At 45.1% G+C, this 16,015-nt stretch overlaps 1 protein-coding gene across 8 annotated transcripts in view; it reads left to right on the top strand.

Moving 5' to 3' along the window:
- Nucleotides 1–16,015, top strand: part of RPS6KC1 (ribosomal protein S6 kinase C1) — a 144,087-nt gene that overhangs the window by 87,459 nt on the left and 40,613 nt on the right. For all 8 annotated transcript variants that reach the window (XM_084828813.1, XM_084828812.1, XM_084828807.1 and 5 more), the window contains 2 exons: nt 8,860–8,907; nt 11,786–11,918. In XM_084828813.1, the coding sequence (XP_084684939.1) occupies nt 8,860–8,907; nt 11,786–11,918 (181 nt within the window). The remainder of the gene's footprint in view (nt 1–8,859; nt 8,908–11,785; nt 11,919–16,015) is intronic.

Here is a 16,015-nt window from a genome sequence, read left to right as displayed (position 1 = left end):
TTATGATGCTATATTCCGGTTGTCATGTCCACAAGGAGGCCAGTTTATGCGCCAAAAATGCACTTCTGGCCTCCCTGTCTAGTGAATGAGGGAAGAACATGTCCCCAAATATAAGCTGGCCATTCCTGATGTAGACATGCTGGCTGGGAATTATGGGAGTTTTTGTTTGTTTATTTATTTATTATTGCATTTATATCCCGCCTTTTTTCCTCTTGCAAGGAACCCAAGGCGGTTTACATTATCCTCCTCCTCTCCGTTGTATCCTCACAACAACAACCCTGTGAGGTAGGTTGGGCTGAGAGTCTGTGACTGGCCCAAAGTCACCCAGTGAGCTTCCATGGCCAAGTGGGGACTAGAACCCAGATCTCCCAGCTCCCAGTCCGTCACTGTCACCACTACACTATATTTGAGGGGTGCCAGGTTGGGAAAGGCTGTTTTAGAGTATGTCTAAACTACATATTAATGTCTGCCCAGGCTTTGCCCAGAGAATCCTGGGACTTATAATTGGGTAAAGGTGCTGACAGTTCTCTGTTAAAGATCGCTAGCCCTCTTCTGACAGCTCTTAAGGTTCCATGGGGTAGCAACTTCCAGTATGCTGGCTGTATTCCCCCCACCCCACCCCGAGGGCCTAATAGCAGCACTTCATGGTGTGTGGGACAATTAAACCAGGGAAATGGCATAGGGATAATTGGTTAAACACCCCCTCCCCAGCATCCCCAGTCAAATTAGCAGGTGCCTCAGGTTGCTTTGAAGTAAAGAAAAAGTTATGGCTGGTGGGCCACAGTGATCATTCACAGTGCAGTTGTTGCTGATAACACAAACTTCCTGCCACTAGGTGGCACTGTGAATGACCACTGTTAATAGTGTGATTATCACTGTCTGTACTTTCTGCATTCAGTGTCCTTTTAACTTAATTATACAGTTCTCTCCATAATACTCCATGAAATGGGATATAGTCCACAAAAGCTTATGCCAGAATAAATCTGTTAGTCTTTAAAATGCCACAAGACTCTTAGTTGTTCGTGATATCTATGGCTGCTGTTGCCTGAAGTGAACATGACCATAGCTCAATGGTAGAGCACCTGCTTTGCATGCAGAAGGTTTCAAGCTCAGTCCCTAGCAGCTCTAGTTGAAAGGCTCAGGTTAGCAGGTGATGGGAAAGACCCCTTTCTGCCTGAGAGCCTGGAGAAGAACCACTGCCAGTCAGAGTTGAGGATACTGGCCCATGTGGACAAATGGCTTGACCTAGTACAAGTCAGCTTCCTATGTGGATCTGGGCTACGTCGGCAGGAATTTCAGCTGCAGGATGGAGGCTTCCTAAGTTGAGAAAAGGAGCCTCTGTGGATTGGAACTTAGCATTTGCATGTATGTCACATGGCCTTTAATGGCTTCAGGGGGCTGCCTTACCATTTCCTCACCCTACACTCTTGGTGTGGGGAAAAGACCACCCCGGCTGAAAGGCCTCCCCCATGAAGGCTCCTCCTCCCTCAACTGTCACCACCAGCAGCATAGAACAGCAGCCATTCCTGCAGGCTATTTGGAGGGAGAGGAGAGCCATTCTGCCAGCCATGCTGAAAGACTTAATTCCACCCCCCTCCCCTGCCTGCTTCCCTTCCCATTCCTTTTTCCTTGGGTGTCGTGGACTGTCTTGTTTTACTGATTATATATAAGACTTTTTGGCTGAGGAGTGGCATAAAAAAACTTTAAATAAAGGAGAAGGAGCCCCACACCCAACCCATCCTAAACATCTGTAGCAACTTCTCTCTCTCTTTTAAAGTAGCAGATCCTTGTTTGCTTCAGCAGCAGCCTCTCCTGCCTAGTCAGAAGATGTCTGCCTCTGCCAGAGGAAATGGGGAATTGTTTCTTTAAAACCAGGGAGAGCCATTTCTCATTTTGAGACAGAGTAGGTCAGAATTAAAACTTGCATTCTGAGCATGGGGTGGGTGTCACTGAAGCAGTTGTCCACGTTGTTAGGATAATTCTGCTTACTTTAACAGCCGTTGGAGATGGGTACATTTTATTCCTGGCTCTTAATTCCCCTGGTTGTATCTCTTGTGACCTTGGCAGGGAGTTGAAGAAGGTGACTAATGGCTCGCCATATTCCCTGTTTCTGGTGGCTTGCCTGTTGCCCGCCTCCGGGCCTGCGACTCCCCTTCTGCCGACTTCTGCAGTATTCCTTCCGTCTCTCATCTTGGCGCTTTGATGCATATGTTCTGAAGGTGGCCACCGTGACTTGGGGTGGCAGCAGATGGTAACCCTTCAGGCTGCCACCAGCTATGCTGGTGTTAAGTTGGAAACTTTGCTTTTGATGAAGAGTCAGCAGTGCATATGAAAGAGCTCTTGCTGCAGAAGTATCGTTTAATTAAAAAAATTAGCATACTGAAACAGTTGCTAATTTCTGTGTATTTAAAGGTTTCTAAAATCAACTCTTTTTCTTTAGGCTAAATAGTGGTTATTTACCAACCTCCCTCCCCTCTTCTACTTTTCTTTATCCAGTTTTTTTTTTTTTAAGACATTCACTGATTTATATTTACAAGCCAAATCTTTTCGTTTTGGTAAGCTAAACTGCTGGATCCTGTTCAAAATAATGTCTTTTTGGGGGTTGGGGTGGGACAGGAGTAATTTTGACATCCACCATGGCCCCTCACCTAAACCCTTTTACATGGAACCAAGGCCACAATTCTGTGCAACAGTTACCTGGGTGTAAACCTCATTGAATTCAGTGTGAGAATGACTTCTGACTAAACACCCACATCAGCTGCATGTGTCTGATTTCTATCAGGCATATACCTTTGCGCAATAGGATCAGAATCATTATGTTTGTGTCACTTTTTGAACACTGGAGATTCAAAAATAAAATAGGATTTATTAATTTTTTTTTACAGTTCTGCCCTCCTCCAAAATTACCATGTTACTCCTATCTTAGATACCCTAATGTTCCCTCGCTGTTCCATTTATAATAATTTGTCCTAATTTACATGCATCTTTGGAGCATTTATACTGCTGACTTGGAGAGTGAAACTACTGTCAAAGCACAAAGACTCCTTTGAAGGCTCTGACTTGGTTTTTCAAGTTGTACTTTTTTTCAACACAATCTGCATATTTCTCTTTAAAGCGGTTCTAATGGTTTTGCAGTCGTTGGCTTAGAAAAGAAAAGGAAGTTAAGAACATAAGAAGAGCCATGCTGAATCAGACCAAGGGTCCATCTAGTCAAGCATTCTGTTCACATAGAGGCGAACCAGCGGTCGACTGGGAACTCACAAGCGGGACACAAGTGCAACAGCACCCTCCCACCCATGTTCCCCAGCAACTGGTGTACATAGGCATATTGCCTTTGATACTGGAAAAGTTGGTGGGGAGGTGCTGTTTGTGGCTGCAGAACTATTTGAAATTAAACTAGGGGCAATCAGAGGCCCGTGGGCCAAATCCAGCCATTTGGGAAGTACAGCCTGGTTCCTTATTTACCAGCCTAGAGACATCTGGGTTCAGAAGGAACTGGCCTTTGTAGGGGCAGAACTTGTTAGCAGGCGCCTTCATGGGATGTGGGCTTTGAGGTGCTGGACCATGCTCACACCCTCACTCATTTCAAGGAAGCCTAGTAACTGACCAGGGCAGGAGGTTTTTGTGCCGCTTTAGAATTCAGGGAGTTGAATGTCCTGTCAGGACTTGTCTTTAGATGCCATGCTTAGTTTGTACCATTGCTAACTGCCATGGATACATCTATGGCAGCTTCATCTTCACCTTGATAGAGGTTCCCAATTCAAGAAAAGCTGGATTGGTACCTTGTTTTTAAAAGAAGTTTGGGAGGGAAGTTGTGTGGTTAGCGGAAAGCTGATCCTAGTAGATGGTGGGAGAACCAATGTGAATTGTGGTTAGAGTGCTGGACATAGACCTGGGTTCAATTCCCTCTCAGCTCATTTTGGGCCAGTCACTATCTTTTAGCCTAACCTATCTCTTGGAGTTGTAGGGATAGAGAGGTGTCCATGTATGCTGCCCTGAGTTTCTTGGGGAAAGGACAGGATAAAAATTGGGTACATAGACCAGAGGGTCACTGCACATAAAAATCTGCATAATCCACGAGAGTGTGATATAGCTTTGTTCACATCATATTGTAGCAGCCATATCGGGGGTCAGACTAAGTAGCCTCATGCAGTCTCATGCTTCATGTTCTTGCTGAGCTCTTGCTCTCTGAAATATATGTTTGTAAGCTGACGAGACACAGGAATTTCTTATCATGTCAACAAAGGCTAAGGTCATAGTGATATGTATATCATGTTCTCTGCTGTTCTCTGCTTATCATGGCTACCCTATAACCCATTTCTTGTATTATAAACAATGGTACTAAGAGAAGAAATGTTAAGGACTGCAACCCCACACGGGAGGGAGAGGAGGAGCCATTTCATATGTGTCATAATGTCTATAAAAGCAATGTGTTAATGTGCCTCGGGGCTTTTGGCTCTTTGGAAGTGATTCCAGCCATAAAGCCCGCACGTTAAATAAAGAAAAACTCTTTTTCCTTCACTCCGTGGTCTCTCTGACTCTGAGTTCTGCAACAATATGGGTTGGTAATGTAAAAAATAGGCTACATTGGTCCTCCAGATGTTTGGGACTACAGCTCCCACTATCCTGACCATTGGCCATTCATTATTATCTGGGGCTGATAATAGTGTAGTCCAACATGTGGAAAACACCAGGTTGGGAAGGCTGCTAAATACTGTGTATGGGGTGATGGAGTGCTGTGGCACTCATGTCCTGCTTGGGGGTTTCTTGTGGACAGCTGGTTGACCACTGTGTGAACAGAATGCTGGACTAGATGGACCATTGGTCTGACCCAGCAGGGCTCTTCTTATCTTCTTAACTATGCAAATTTTGAGAAGTTCTTATAAAAAATGAATTGAAACTAAATTCTCACCCATCCTTAGGCAAGGGTCTCCTGTTTTCCATGACACTTTGACATTGGACTACTACACAGAAATCGTTTCTAGCCTTGAGTTGGCAAAGCCTAGCAAAAACTGTACCTCCATAGTTGACAAGTATAGGATGAATGAGCTGCACTCAAGGTCATTCATAGTGATTGAGGGGAAGCTGCGAAAAATGGGCCTGATGGTTGTATATGGCTTGTGGTCAACTTACGGCCTACTCTTGCTCAGACAATCAGTAGAATAAGCATTAGCTATACACTAGCTAGATGTAGATAAGCAAATACAAGGAATTAAAGGGAGCATTCTTTTAATTGTATTCGTCCCAATAATGATATGCTATCAAAGGTAATTATTTCATGACGGCTTGGTTACAGCAGTTGTTTCATCCTGAAATGAAAGTCTGTGTTGGGCGCTTTTGATTGGGAAGACGATCATATCAAATTAGTCCAAATTAGGTTTTTGTCTTTAGAAAGGTGAGCAAAGCCATGAGCAGTGTTATTAAATTGGTGTGTTCTAGCCTACAAATGATCCAGCACTCTTGAGGGTTAAAGAAGCTATTATTTTGTCCTTTATGCCGATGGCTTCACTACCGATTAGCCTAGTGTTGGTATTTTTAATTTTTTTAAAAAATGCTTGGCTCCTTATGATCTTTGTGTATGCAATGATAATATTAATCCAGAGTCGTAGGCCCATTCATTAAGAAATGACTCTAAAATGAGGTTGCTTCATGTAAATTTGGAGAGCTGCAGATGTTGTGTGCAGACATTTCTTTTTTGGAATTAGCCGTATGGCTAATAATTTCCAAGTGGCTAAAGCTCTTGTTGGCAAGTGTGCTGGGGTGTTAAGAATGGCCCTATAAATAACTTTAAGAAGGGAAGTTGAAGGTGCTTCTTTTTAAAGACTATTGTTAACTAAACATTATTGCCAAGCAGATGGAAAGCATTCACCAGCCTGATGTTTTTACTCTAATTATATTATCTCCAGTCCTGTACGGCTCAGTTGAAGAGGTGTATCCAGGGGCCAATTTATAATCATTTAACCAACACCTGTTTGGGAGAAATTGACAGTCAAAGGGCACATTTAAAAAAAATCACATATGTTCTTGTATTTACTGCCTCAATGTGAATGTTAGCTAGCTACAAACAAACTTGGTCGAGAAGATAAAGTCCCTGGGAAAATTGATGCATCGCTTTTTAACTGTTTTTATCTATTTTAATTTGGTGTGTCTCCCCCCCCACGCCCCCAATGCCTTGTGACTAAACAGGGAGACCACAACTCAATTTTTCTGCTATGATCCATCCCATCAGGTCCTAGTCTGTTTTTAAATAGCCCCGATTTGCAGTCTTGTAAAATCTTGATGGAAAACTCACTGACCTAGTGACATAAAACCAACACTTCTGAAAACATGCTTAGATTTTTTTCCTGGCCCTGCAGCTAATGCATGTGTATATGAACAGTATAACTATCTACAAATCTATAAGGACACAGTCCTATGAAGATAGTTGGCAGCCTTCAAACTCAGACGCTGCTGAGTATCCAGTGCAGGGCGGCTGGAGTACAGTGGCAGTCTTCACCTCCACTCTCCAGCTGCGCTGCATTTCTACTAGATAGGTGATTTGCTAGACGGGCAGCAGCACTTCGGAGGGTGAGGCAAGGAGGCTGGGACGGCCATAGAAAACATCGCATGGTTGTCACCCCAGTTTCTTCCCCTCCCTGTCCCTGGGAACACCCCCTTTCCCCTTCTCTGCACTCTATTTCCGAGCACAGAGATTTAGCCAGAACTGTGCTGGCTACGAGAGAGCGGGGAGCGTGGTTTCTGGACTCCGAGGTCGGAGCCCTGTTTCCGACTTTCCAGTCCAGAAACTGAACAAGTGTCTGGGGGACATAGGATTGTTCCCTAAATGTCCATACATTTCTGCAGACCATGCTTTGAATGTGTTTCATACTATAAGCACAGTAACTTTGGGGAAAATCTTTGTATGAAGATCAAATGAGATTTTGAAAGTTCCAACTACTTCCATGTTTTTATGCTAGGAGTAACTGGATCATTGGCACTAAATAAGCAGCTCCTGTGTTCTAGGGGTTCCCTGAGTATGTTGTAGATATTCAGTAAATACAAGCCAAGATTAGGTTTGGCTGCCCTGTCACACTCAACCACTTATTACTGTCCTGCTGTGAGATAAACCAAGACATTAGAACTGGGTTAAGCTTATTTTGAGCCACTCTGGGACTAGTTTGAGCTGTTTTTATAGCCCTATTCAGGGACTGTGCCCCAATCATATGAGGGGAAGTACAGGGCCCCACTCCTTTGCCCACATCCCTGTCACTCAGTCCTGTCACCTTCCATGCGTCGGAGGGGAAGGTCTGAAATGGGAAGCCTCCTTTATGTGTGTAGACTCCCTGAACAATTTAGAACCCGGACTTCACAGGGCTCGAAATCATGCTGGAAACCTACATGCCTAGAGCAGGCTTCCTGCTTTAGACCTTCCCCTCCAATGTGTGGAGGGAGACATGGCTGGGGACAGGAATGTGGCAGAGGAGAGGGCAGGGCCAGCAAGTGCAGCCCCACACTTCTCGTCATGCAACAGAGGCTAAAGCATGTGAAGAATGTGGCAGTTTTTTGTTTCTGAAGTTGTCTTGAGCTACTGAAATTAGGTTCAAAAAAGTTCTGGTTCGCACAACAGATAAGACTTCTGTTATGATTGCTTAGCTGCGTGTAGATTGCATTGTTCTCTTGCCATGCAATATGGCTCTTTTTTTATTATGATACTCTAAAAACAAATAAGCCCAGACTCTTTATCCTAGCTCTTTCCTGCTCATGTTCCCCAGTACCTGGTATTCAGAGGCCTACTGTCTCTGAGACTGGAGGTAATTTACAGCCATCATGACTAGTAGTCACTGATAGCCTTATCCTCCATGAAGTTGCCTACCCCGCCCCCCGCCCCTCTTATAGCTGTCCAAGCTGGCAGCCTTCACTACATTGTATTCTTATGACACACATTCAGAAGTTATCCGTGTGGTGGGGAAGGGCACCAGAAACCCCTGCTTGTTGGCACACTGTGCTGCATGCACAACCTACATGCCAGGGCTGTGCATAAACTGGACCCTGAGGGTATGTGTATGTTGTAGTTCTGAAAGGGTATCTTTTAAGACTTTTGTACAATTAAAAAATCTCTTAGTTGAATAATCCTGTCAAGTTTACCAATGAGTTAATCTATTAAATCCACATGAATGTGCATGTGAATAAAACAGTTCTGAAGAAAAAAAATGTATTGTTTTGAGGTGACACACATGTGCGTGATCTAAAAAGGACAGGCATCGCCTTAGAAGAGGCATGTCTTTTTGGGTGGGAAAGCAGCAGGGAATGCCTCTTCTGAAGACTTTCCTGCCATTCGTGGTGCCTGTCAGTACGTCTTCCCTAGCCTGGTGTCCTCCAAATGTGTTGGACTGCAGCTTCCATCATTCCCAGCCAGTATGGCTATTGCCAATGCTGGCTGGTGTTGCAGTTCAGCAAGTTGGGGAAGGCTGCTGCAAAATAACTGCTTGTTATTTTTTTAAAAATCTGCTTCTCTATTAATGGGGGACACCTTTTGAATTGATCAGTCTAACTATTTGATTGACTAAGGGTGCAATCCTATGCATGTTTAGAGAGAGAAAAGTCCTACAATTCCCAGCATTCTCCAGCCAGCATGTCTGGTTGGGGAATGCAGGGGATTGTAGGACTTTTCTCTGTCTAGACATGCATAGGATTGCGCCCTAAGCATTGCAGCCCAAGTTTTTATAAAGGCAATCAATTGTGGCCTATATTATGGCTGTTGTAGGATCTCTTTTACCAGGGATTTGCACCCACTGGCTGTAGGGAGGAAGTCATCATGGTTGATCAGGCAAACGTTCACGCAGATTGAAAGCATGATTTTTAATTACTTGTTTCATTTAGGTTTTACTTGTAATGGATACTAGAACGCAGCAGACATTTATATTGAAGGTAAGTCATTATTTTTCCTACATCGCTCAGTGTCCAATGGGATATTATACTCTGCCATGCACCCACCCACAATCCACAGAATTCAGTCCACAGACTCCACAAAGTGTCCCCAGCAGAGTTTGTGGAAAGTTTTAAGTGGCCACATTGCCAACCTTCAGTGTTTGCTTGCACAATTGGTCAAGAGTTTCTGCTGTTAGCAGGAGCTATTCTTATTCTGCCCCAATGGTAAGTCAAAGGAAAAGCAGGCATCACTGTTGATATTTCATGACATATTTGAAATCTTTCTCACTGAAATATCCTAGTCAAGAAAATGCCTATAAAAATGAAGGGTTTCTTTGCTGGCTCCCAGAACTGGTAGTGGATAGGCTTATTGCTGCTGCTGCTCATGTTGCAGTATTTGGAAAAAAGTAGAGCAAGACCCAGAGACCTTTCTTACATTTCTGGAGGAGCATAGTTGTTGTTTCCCTGTGGCCCTGTCCATGCCATTCTGGTAATGGTTGTGTAAAGGAAATCACATAACACAAGCCAATTCTATGGTTATTCTCCACTGTTACTTCCTGCCCCTGCAGGGAAAACCATCTGGGTGTGGTTCCTTGGGGGCAGGTGGCACTGGCATGTGAAGTAACCACATAATTGGCCCATTGTCAGACGCTGCTGGGATCTGTGGACCATCTGGTGAGCCACTGAACTGTAGGTAGTAGTTTCTTGGAGAAGTAACCTCAAGCCCTGGGCTGACTACATCCATCCAGGCTGGCCATGGGATCCTCCTGGACAGGGAGGAATATAAGAGGACTTCCTGTACCATTTCAGCCTTGTTGGAGTAAAAACATCTTCCTGAGCTGTGGTGTGGCAACCAGGAGCCATGGGGCAAAGCCAGAAGGCAGGACCAAAGAGCAAGTCAGAGCTGAAAGACACATGAGGAGGCAGGCTCAGGAAGCAAGCCAGAAGTCAGGACCAAAGAACAACCAAAGATATAGGATATATCCTGACTTCTGGCTTGCTTCCTGAGCCTGCCTCCTCATGTGTCTTTCAGTTTTGACTTGCTCTTTGGTCCTGCCTTCTGGCTTTGCCCCATGGCTCCTGGTTGCCAGCTCCTGGCTCACCTCAGACACTGCCCGTGTCTCTGATACCCATGCTGATACCATGGGTATCCCTGATACCCATGCTGGGTGATCTCCTGAATATAGGCATTACCAGAGTGGCACAGGGCGGAGCCACGGGAAATCAGAAAACCTGCCATCCATTAACATGAGAATGGGCTCACACTGTAGCCCTTTGCAGGCCTTCAAAACAGAAAGCGTGGAGGGGACATGGGGACGTGTACACCACCCCTCCTCCCCTGACCTCCTTGTGTTGGCTAGAAAGATCTGAAGAAGGACTATGACCGTGTTCATTTGAACGCAGTTACCGCCTTCTGCTTGATCGGGAAATCCGATTGCACTGGGCTCCCGGTCATGCAGAGGACTGCAATTGCATTCAGCGAAACGTGGTTGTAATCTCAAAATGGGAAGATCTGGGGTGGAGGGGCAAGTGGCAGAGTGCACATTCCCACATCCCTTCAACTCTTTCAATTTTCTGCCACTCGCATAGGACGTATGAAACTGGACTAAAAAAGCCTTGTTACTCCAGTGCTTGAATTACATGGGAAAAGGTGGTGGTAGTGGTGGCGAGGCCTTCATGAAATCAACAAGCACCTGACTCGTCATCATCCTGCCTCCCCTGTACCCTTTTAAAAACAGTAGCTAAGGGAGGGCATCACAAAAGGTAAACGATCTTGGCCCCATCTGGCCCTTTGGTTGTACCTTAGGGAGGACTCATATTGCCAATGTCTGTTTATATCATAGTGCATCCCAACAATATCAGCCTCCTTTGAACTTAATCCACACACCATCTATTTTCCCTTTAACAGACTTAAGTCTTAGCTTACCAGCCTGGGGGTCAGATGTGTGTGATGCATTTTCCCATTGTGCCCAATATTGCAATAGGCCAGAACAAAATGTTCTATGAGATATGTGGCTGCCACCAAGAATGGCAGCCCTGTGTCTCCTCTCCCACCCCCCTCTCTCTCCTGATAATGTTTAGTAAATCAAATTACACAATGTGAGGTTGCCAAATGAAGCAGAGTATGGCTGGGAACACTTGCAGCATGGCAATGTCACATTGGGCATTTTTGTTTTATTGGACATTGTCAGAAGGGAAGAGGAGAAGGACACACAGGGCTGTGTTTTCAGCAGCAGCCCTGTGTCTTTTGTAAGATCTGGTTATGACCTTAGTGAATTGAAACATATTCTATTTGCATGTTGACCAGCAGTAGTGCTTCCCTCATAACTCTGTGTCTGTGTGTGATAGTGCACATGGGTGTGTGTGCCCCACCTTTAGAAATCATAACCACTTCAGGAAACAAACTGTGTCACTGTTCTATCTTCCCCTCAGTCCAACGGGAATATATTCTTACCCCAACCCATGAAAATGTGTGTGTGTGGGGGGTCCCTTCGGAATGTGGATGGAATTAACAATCTGCAATGTACTTTAAAACCTCAAGCACAGCACCCCGAAAAAGGGATTTCTTTAAACATAAAAAAAGGTCACAGGGAAATAACCGAGTGTCATCCTGATGACTTGGTTTGCGAGAGATTCTAATGAAAACATTGACCCATGTAATTGATTTTAATGGCAGCTTTGTGCCATCTTCTGTTCTCTGGATATGCGCCAGATGCCATCAGCAGGGCCTCAGGGGACCGAGGGGCATAGAGCAGCAGATGAGTGGTTTCTCTGAAGCCTGGAGTAACTCAGATAGATTAGTTTGGTTGATAAGCACAGAGCACAGCATGCTCCAAAGGCAACTGAGGGTACAACTGACCTTTTTGTTCTCTGTCAGGGTCTCAGGAAAAGTAGCGAGTACAGCAGGAAGAGAAAGACCATCATCCCCCGCTGCGTGCCCAACATGGTGGCTCTGCACAAGTACATCATCTCGGAGGAATCGGTATTCCTTGTGCTGCACCATGCAGAAGGTTGGTCTCTGGATACAGATTCATTGCAGGAACAGGGCGGCTGGGAGGAGTGTGTCAGGTTTTCAGTCAGTGACATCTCAGCATTAGAGCAGCCTTCCCCAATCCGGCGCTCTCCAGATGGGGACGGATTGTAGTCCTCCCCCATCTGGACAGCCCCGGGTTGGGAAAGGCTATGCTTGAGCACTGTCTTCCGAGCCAGAGTTTTCAGAGCTGTTTAGGACATCGTGGTAGAGCACATAAATGCACGCTCCTCTTTGGAATCGCTTTCTCTCAAGTGCTCTTTGCTATGTGAAATTGCACTCTGTCAAAGTTTTTCTAGCCCTACCGACCACTGAAAGGCAAAGCCCGCGAAGGCCGTTTCCTTCATATTTTGACCTCTCTAAATAAAGCCTTGGCGTCATACTGGCAGAACTCTCTTCCTTAGGCTGTTTCTGTAAGGCAACAAAGCGCATGTTTCATGCTGTGATGGGTATGTTCAGGTTATTCTATCTGCAAACTTTTTCTTGTCCTAATAATACCAATGCGCCGTTAGTAATTATGGGAAGTTCTTTTAAAAGTAAATAGCAGCCTTGATCCCGACGGTAACCATAGCATTGGGGGGGGGGGGTGTTTAAAACTCTTTGCTCCTACCATGGTACTGATCCAAATCAGGGGGCAGGGACACGGCTGCTATATACATTGGGAAAGAAGCTCCCATTGGTGACAATGAAAGCTTCAACCCGCTGTCCCTCCAATACAAGTAGTAGCTGTGGGGGAGGGGGACCCAGGACCCTAGTGGGGAGCTGAGGGTTAACATTCCCCCCTCCCTCCCATGGTGCCATGGTGCCATTCTGGATCAGGGGGCCCAGCAGGTGTGGTTTACTTTTTTAAAAAAAGCCACGTCTGTTTTAGGAATGACATCATGTCTGCTTTGGCTCAGAGTGAGGAAGTTGGATCAAATACATAGGGCTGGATCACACATGTTTTCCTCCAGTTAGGGGCTTTCCATGGCTCTGGCCCATGGTGAACAGGCAGAACAAATGGGGCTGAGCACAGATATGGCTGGTGGCAATTTTCACGATGACTGCATCACTTTTTCCCCAACCTCAAGCGCAGGAATAGCAGCTGTATCTTGTTGACCCAGTTCTTGTACCCAGTCCTTGCTGACTTTACTTCACGCAGAAGAATGCTTGGGAACAGTTCTGGGCTCCTTACAGGGAGGAAAAAGTAACCCCTGCGTGGGCCAGCCCTGGATCACATTTTAAAATGAGGATTCAAGTTGCACAAAGGCTTCCCTGAGACAAAGGAGTAAACAAGAGATTGATTGATTGATTGATTGATTGATTGTATATTCTGCCTTTCTAAATGGCGCTCAAGGCAGCTAACATTAATAAAATACAGATTAAAAACCAAGTCTTAATTAAAACCAAATCAGTTGAAAACACAACAATAACAGAAAAGAGACAGCATGAAAACCCCCTTCAGCAGCAGACCAGTTTACATGCGTAAGGCCTGCCTGAACAAAAATGGCTTTACCTGATGGCAGAAGGACAACAGAGGCCTAGTTCGCATGTAATGCTAACCCATGGTTTACTTAAACCATGGTTTGTTGACCTACCCAGGGTTTGTCTGGCAGATGATCAAACAAATGGTGGTTTGTTTTCTCAGCTCCTGGGTTGTTTGTTTCCCTCCTCCTTTGCCTGCTCCCTCCCTGTATTCCAACTGCCTTTGCAGCACTGCAGTACTGGCATGTAAAGAGGCTAAGTTTTTTTAACAGCTCTTGCCACCTCTGGCAAAACAACCCACGAACAATCTATGATTCCAGGTTCACACATAATGACATCCCATGGTTTAAACAGCCCACTTGTCACAACCCACCAACAAGTCATGGGTTCTCTTCGTGGGTTGTTCGTGGTTAACAACCCATAGCAATGACAACCCAGAATTCAACCAACCATGGTTAATTAAACCATGGTTTGTCATTACATGTGAACCAGTTCACTAAGGAGGTCAACCAAGCCTCCTTCACCAGGGTGTTCCAGAGCCTGGGAGCAGCCACTGCAAAGGACCTCTCTTGCATCCCCCCTATACATGCCTGCAATGGCAGTGGGACCAGGAGAAATGTTCTTTTTTTGCCAGATATAAGAACTAGTCAGTGAGTAGGCATTTAAGAAGAACCCTGCTGGATCAAACAAGGCTCCAGCTAGTCTAGTGTCCTGTTTCCAATGCTGGCCATTTGGATACCTCTAGAAATCCCTCAAGCATGCAATGAGGGCAACAGCCAGCATCTGATAGTCTGAGGCACTCTACCTCTGAATATGGAATGTGACTCTCTTTTTCTCCCGTTCCTTGAACGTTCAGCCTGGGAGGCCACTGTGTTTAACTCAAAAGCTAGCCTTCATTTTGAACAACAGTTGAGCTGTATTCAGAAATCCATAAAATAAAAATGACCGCCATCCCATTATCCCTGACCATTGCCCATGCTGGTTGGAGCGAAAGGGAGTTGGGGTCCAACAGCATCTGGATGGCCACAAGTTCCGCACTCCTGAGTTAGGCTGAAATTTGAAATCAAATATATGTTTTTAAGGAAGGAGAAATGAAGCCCTGTTGGCAAATCTTTGGCAAATAACCTGGTTTCCACTATGTAGTTAACATACCTAGTATCTGTTCAAGGTAGTTCTGAATCTCCCCCCTCCCCCACCCCCTGTGCAAAAGCTTTTGTTGAGTTTCTACAATTACACAGTTGCTCTGATCTGGGTGTTTTAAGAAAATAGCCAGTGGCATTGTATAGGAGTTCAAAGCCTCACTGCAGAACTGTGCGTGCCTTCAGTATCTTTAGGAAATTACAGGTATGTTCAGGGAACAGGTGGCAAAGAATAATTAGCTTTTGATTTCCCCACCCTGCCCCAATAACACATGGATTTGAATATTCCTTACATTTAATTGCTCCTTTTGTTTAGAACATAATGGAGGCCATACATTATAGTTCTGCTAATATATATTTAATTTAATGTTTTTTTTTAAAAAACTGCTTGGAGCCGAGTCACAACAAACTACGGGAAAACTTGAACCTGCCCTTTGTGGAGTTGAGAGTGTTAAGAATGCTATGAAGCTTGAATCACTCCTTGTTCATACTACCCCTCTGCCTGACTTGGCACCTGTATTAGAAATTGCTGCACATCTGGTTTGGTGGTCTATGCCAGCATTCCTCATTGGGTCATGATACCCAAGTAGCCTCTTGCCCCTCTCCAGGGTGCAGGTATGAGCTGAAGACACAGATGCATGTGCACATGGGGAGGATGTAGTACATCCCAACAATATTAGTCTCCTTCGCCTTCCTTCATGTAGACATATCCTGACAATGCAGGGATGTGGTTCCTGATACTCAATACATTGGGAGGTGGCAGAAACAGGAATTTCTTTCTTGATTTCCCCTCTCTTTCAGCCTGTGTTAACAGGTCAAGTAGAAAGGTGATTGAGGCAGGGCAGGGCAGGGATGTTCTGTTGCTTATGTTTTTACCCACACCAATGTAAAGCAGTTCCCTTAACCCATTAGGAATAGTTCTGGCAGAGGTGAGGAAGCTGAGCAAGGTTCCATCCTGCTTTGTTAGCATCTTTCAGCCTACATAACATGCTGTGTAATATATGGAGTTGTAAGCACCTAAAATGTCTAGGGAAAAATGTGGTCCCCCAAAAGAAGACACTATGGTTTAGGGTAGACTCGAGCACTCCCCTCCCCTCATGCACTTAGAGGAGATGTCATGGTTTGTTAAACCACAGTTTATCCTGATATCTGAACTAGGAAACTCTGGTTTGTGTGCTCCCTACAAACCAGAATTGGAAACCATGGTTTGATCCTGGCTTGTAAATCCTAGTTTGATCAGAGCATTTAAACTACAGTTTCCCTATTTCCAAAAACAGGATGGACCATCTCCCCTACAGCTGGGCACAGAACAGGAGGACGCAGTGCTTGTCACTCATTCCTGCTCCAACAAACCATTGTTCATTGGACCGAGGACGTTATGTCTGCACTGAGCCTATAGAAGCCATAGTTCTGTTCTGGCCAAAATTACCAGTGGGGAGGAGTAGAATTTTCCTGCTTGCTCAGCCCTAGCATG

Source organism: Heloderma suspectum, chromosome 1 (assembly GCF_057233095.1).
Source record: "Heloderma suspectum isolate Gila_16-S chromosome 1, 16-S_ref, whole genome shotgun sequence".
Classification (NCBI taxonomy): domain Eukaryota; kingdom Metazoa; phylum Chordata; class Lepidosauria; order Squamata; family Helodermatidae; genus Heloderma; species Heloderma suspectum.
Note: the sequence above shows the minus strand (reverse complement) of the source record. Positions and strands in the feature narration are given on the sequence as shown.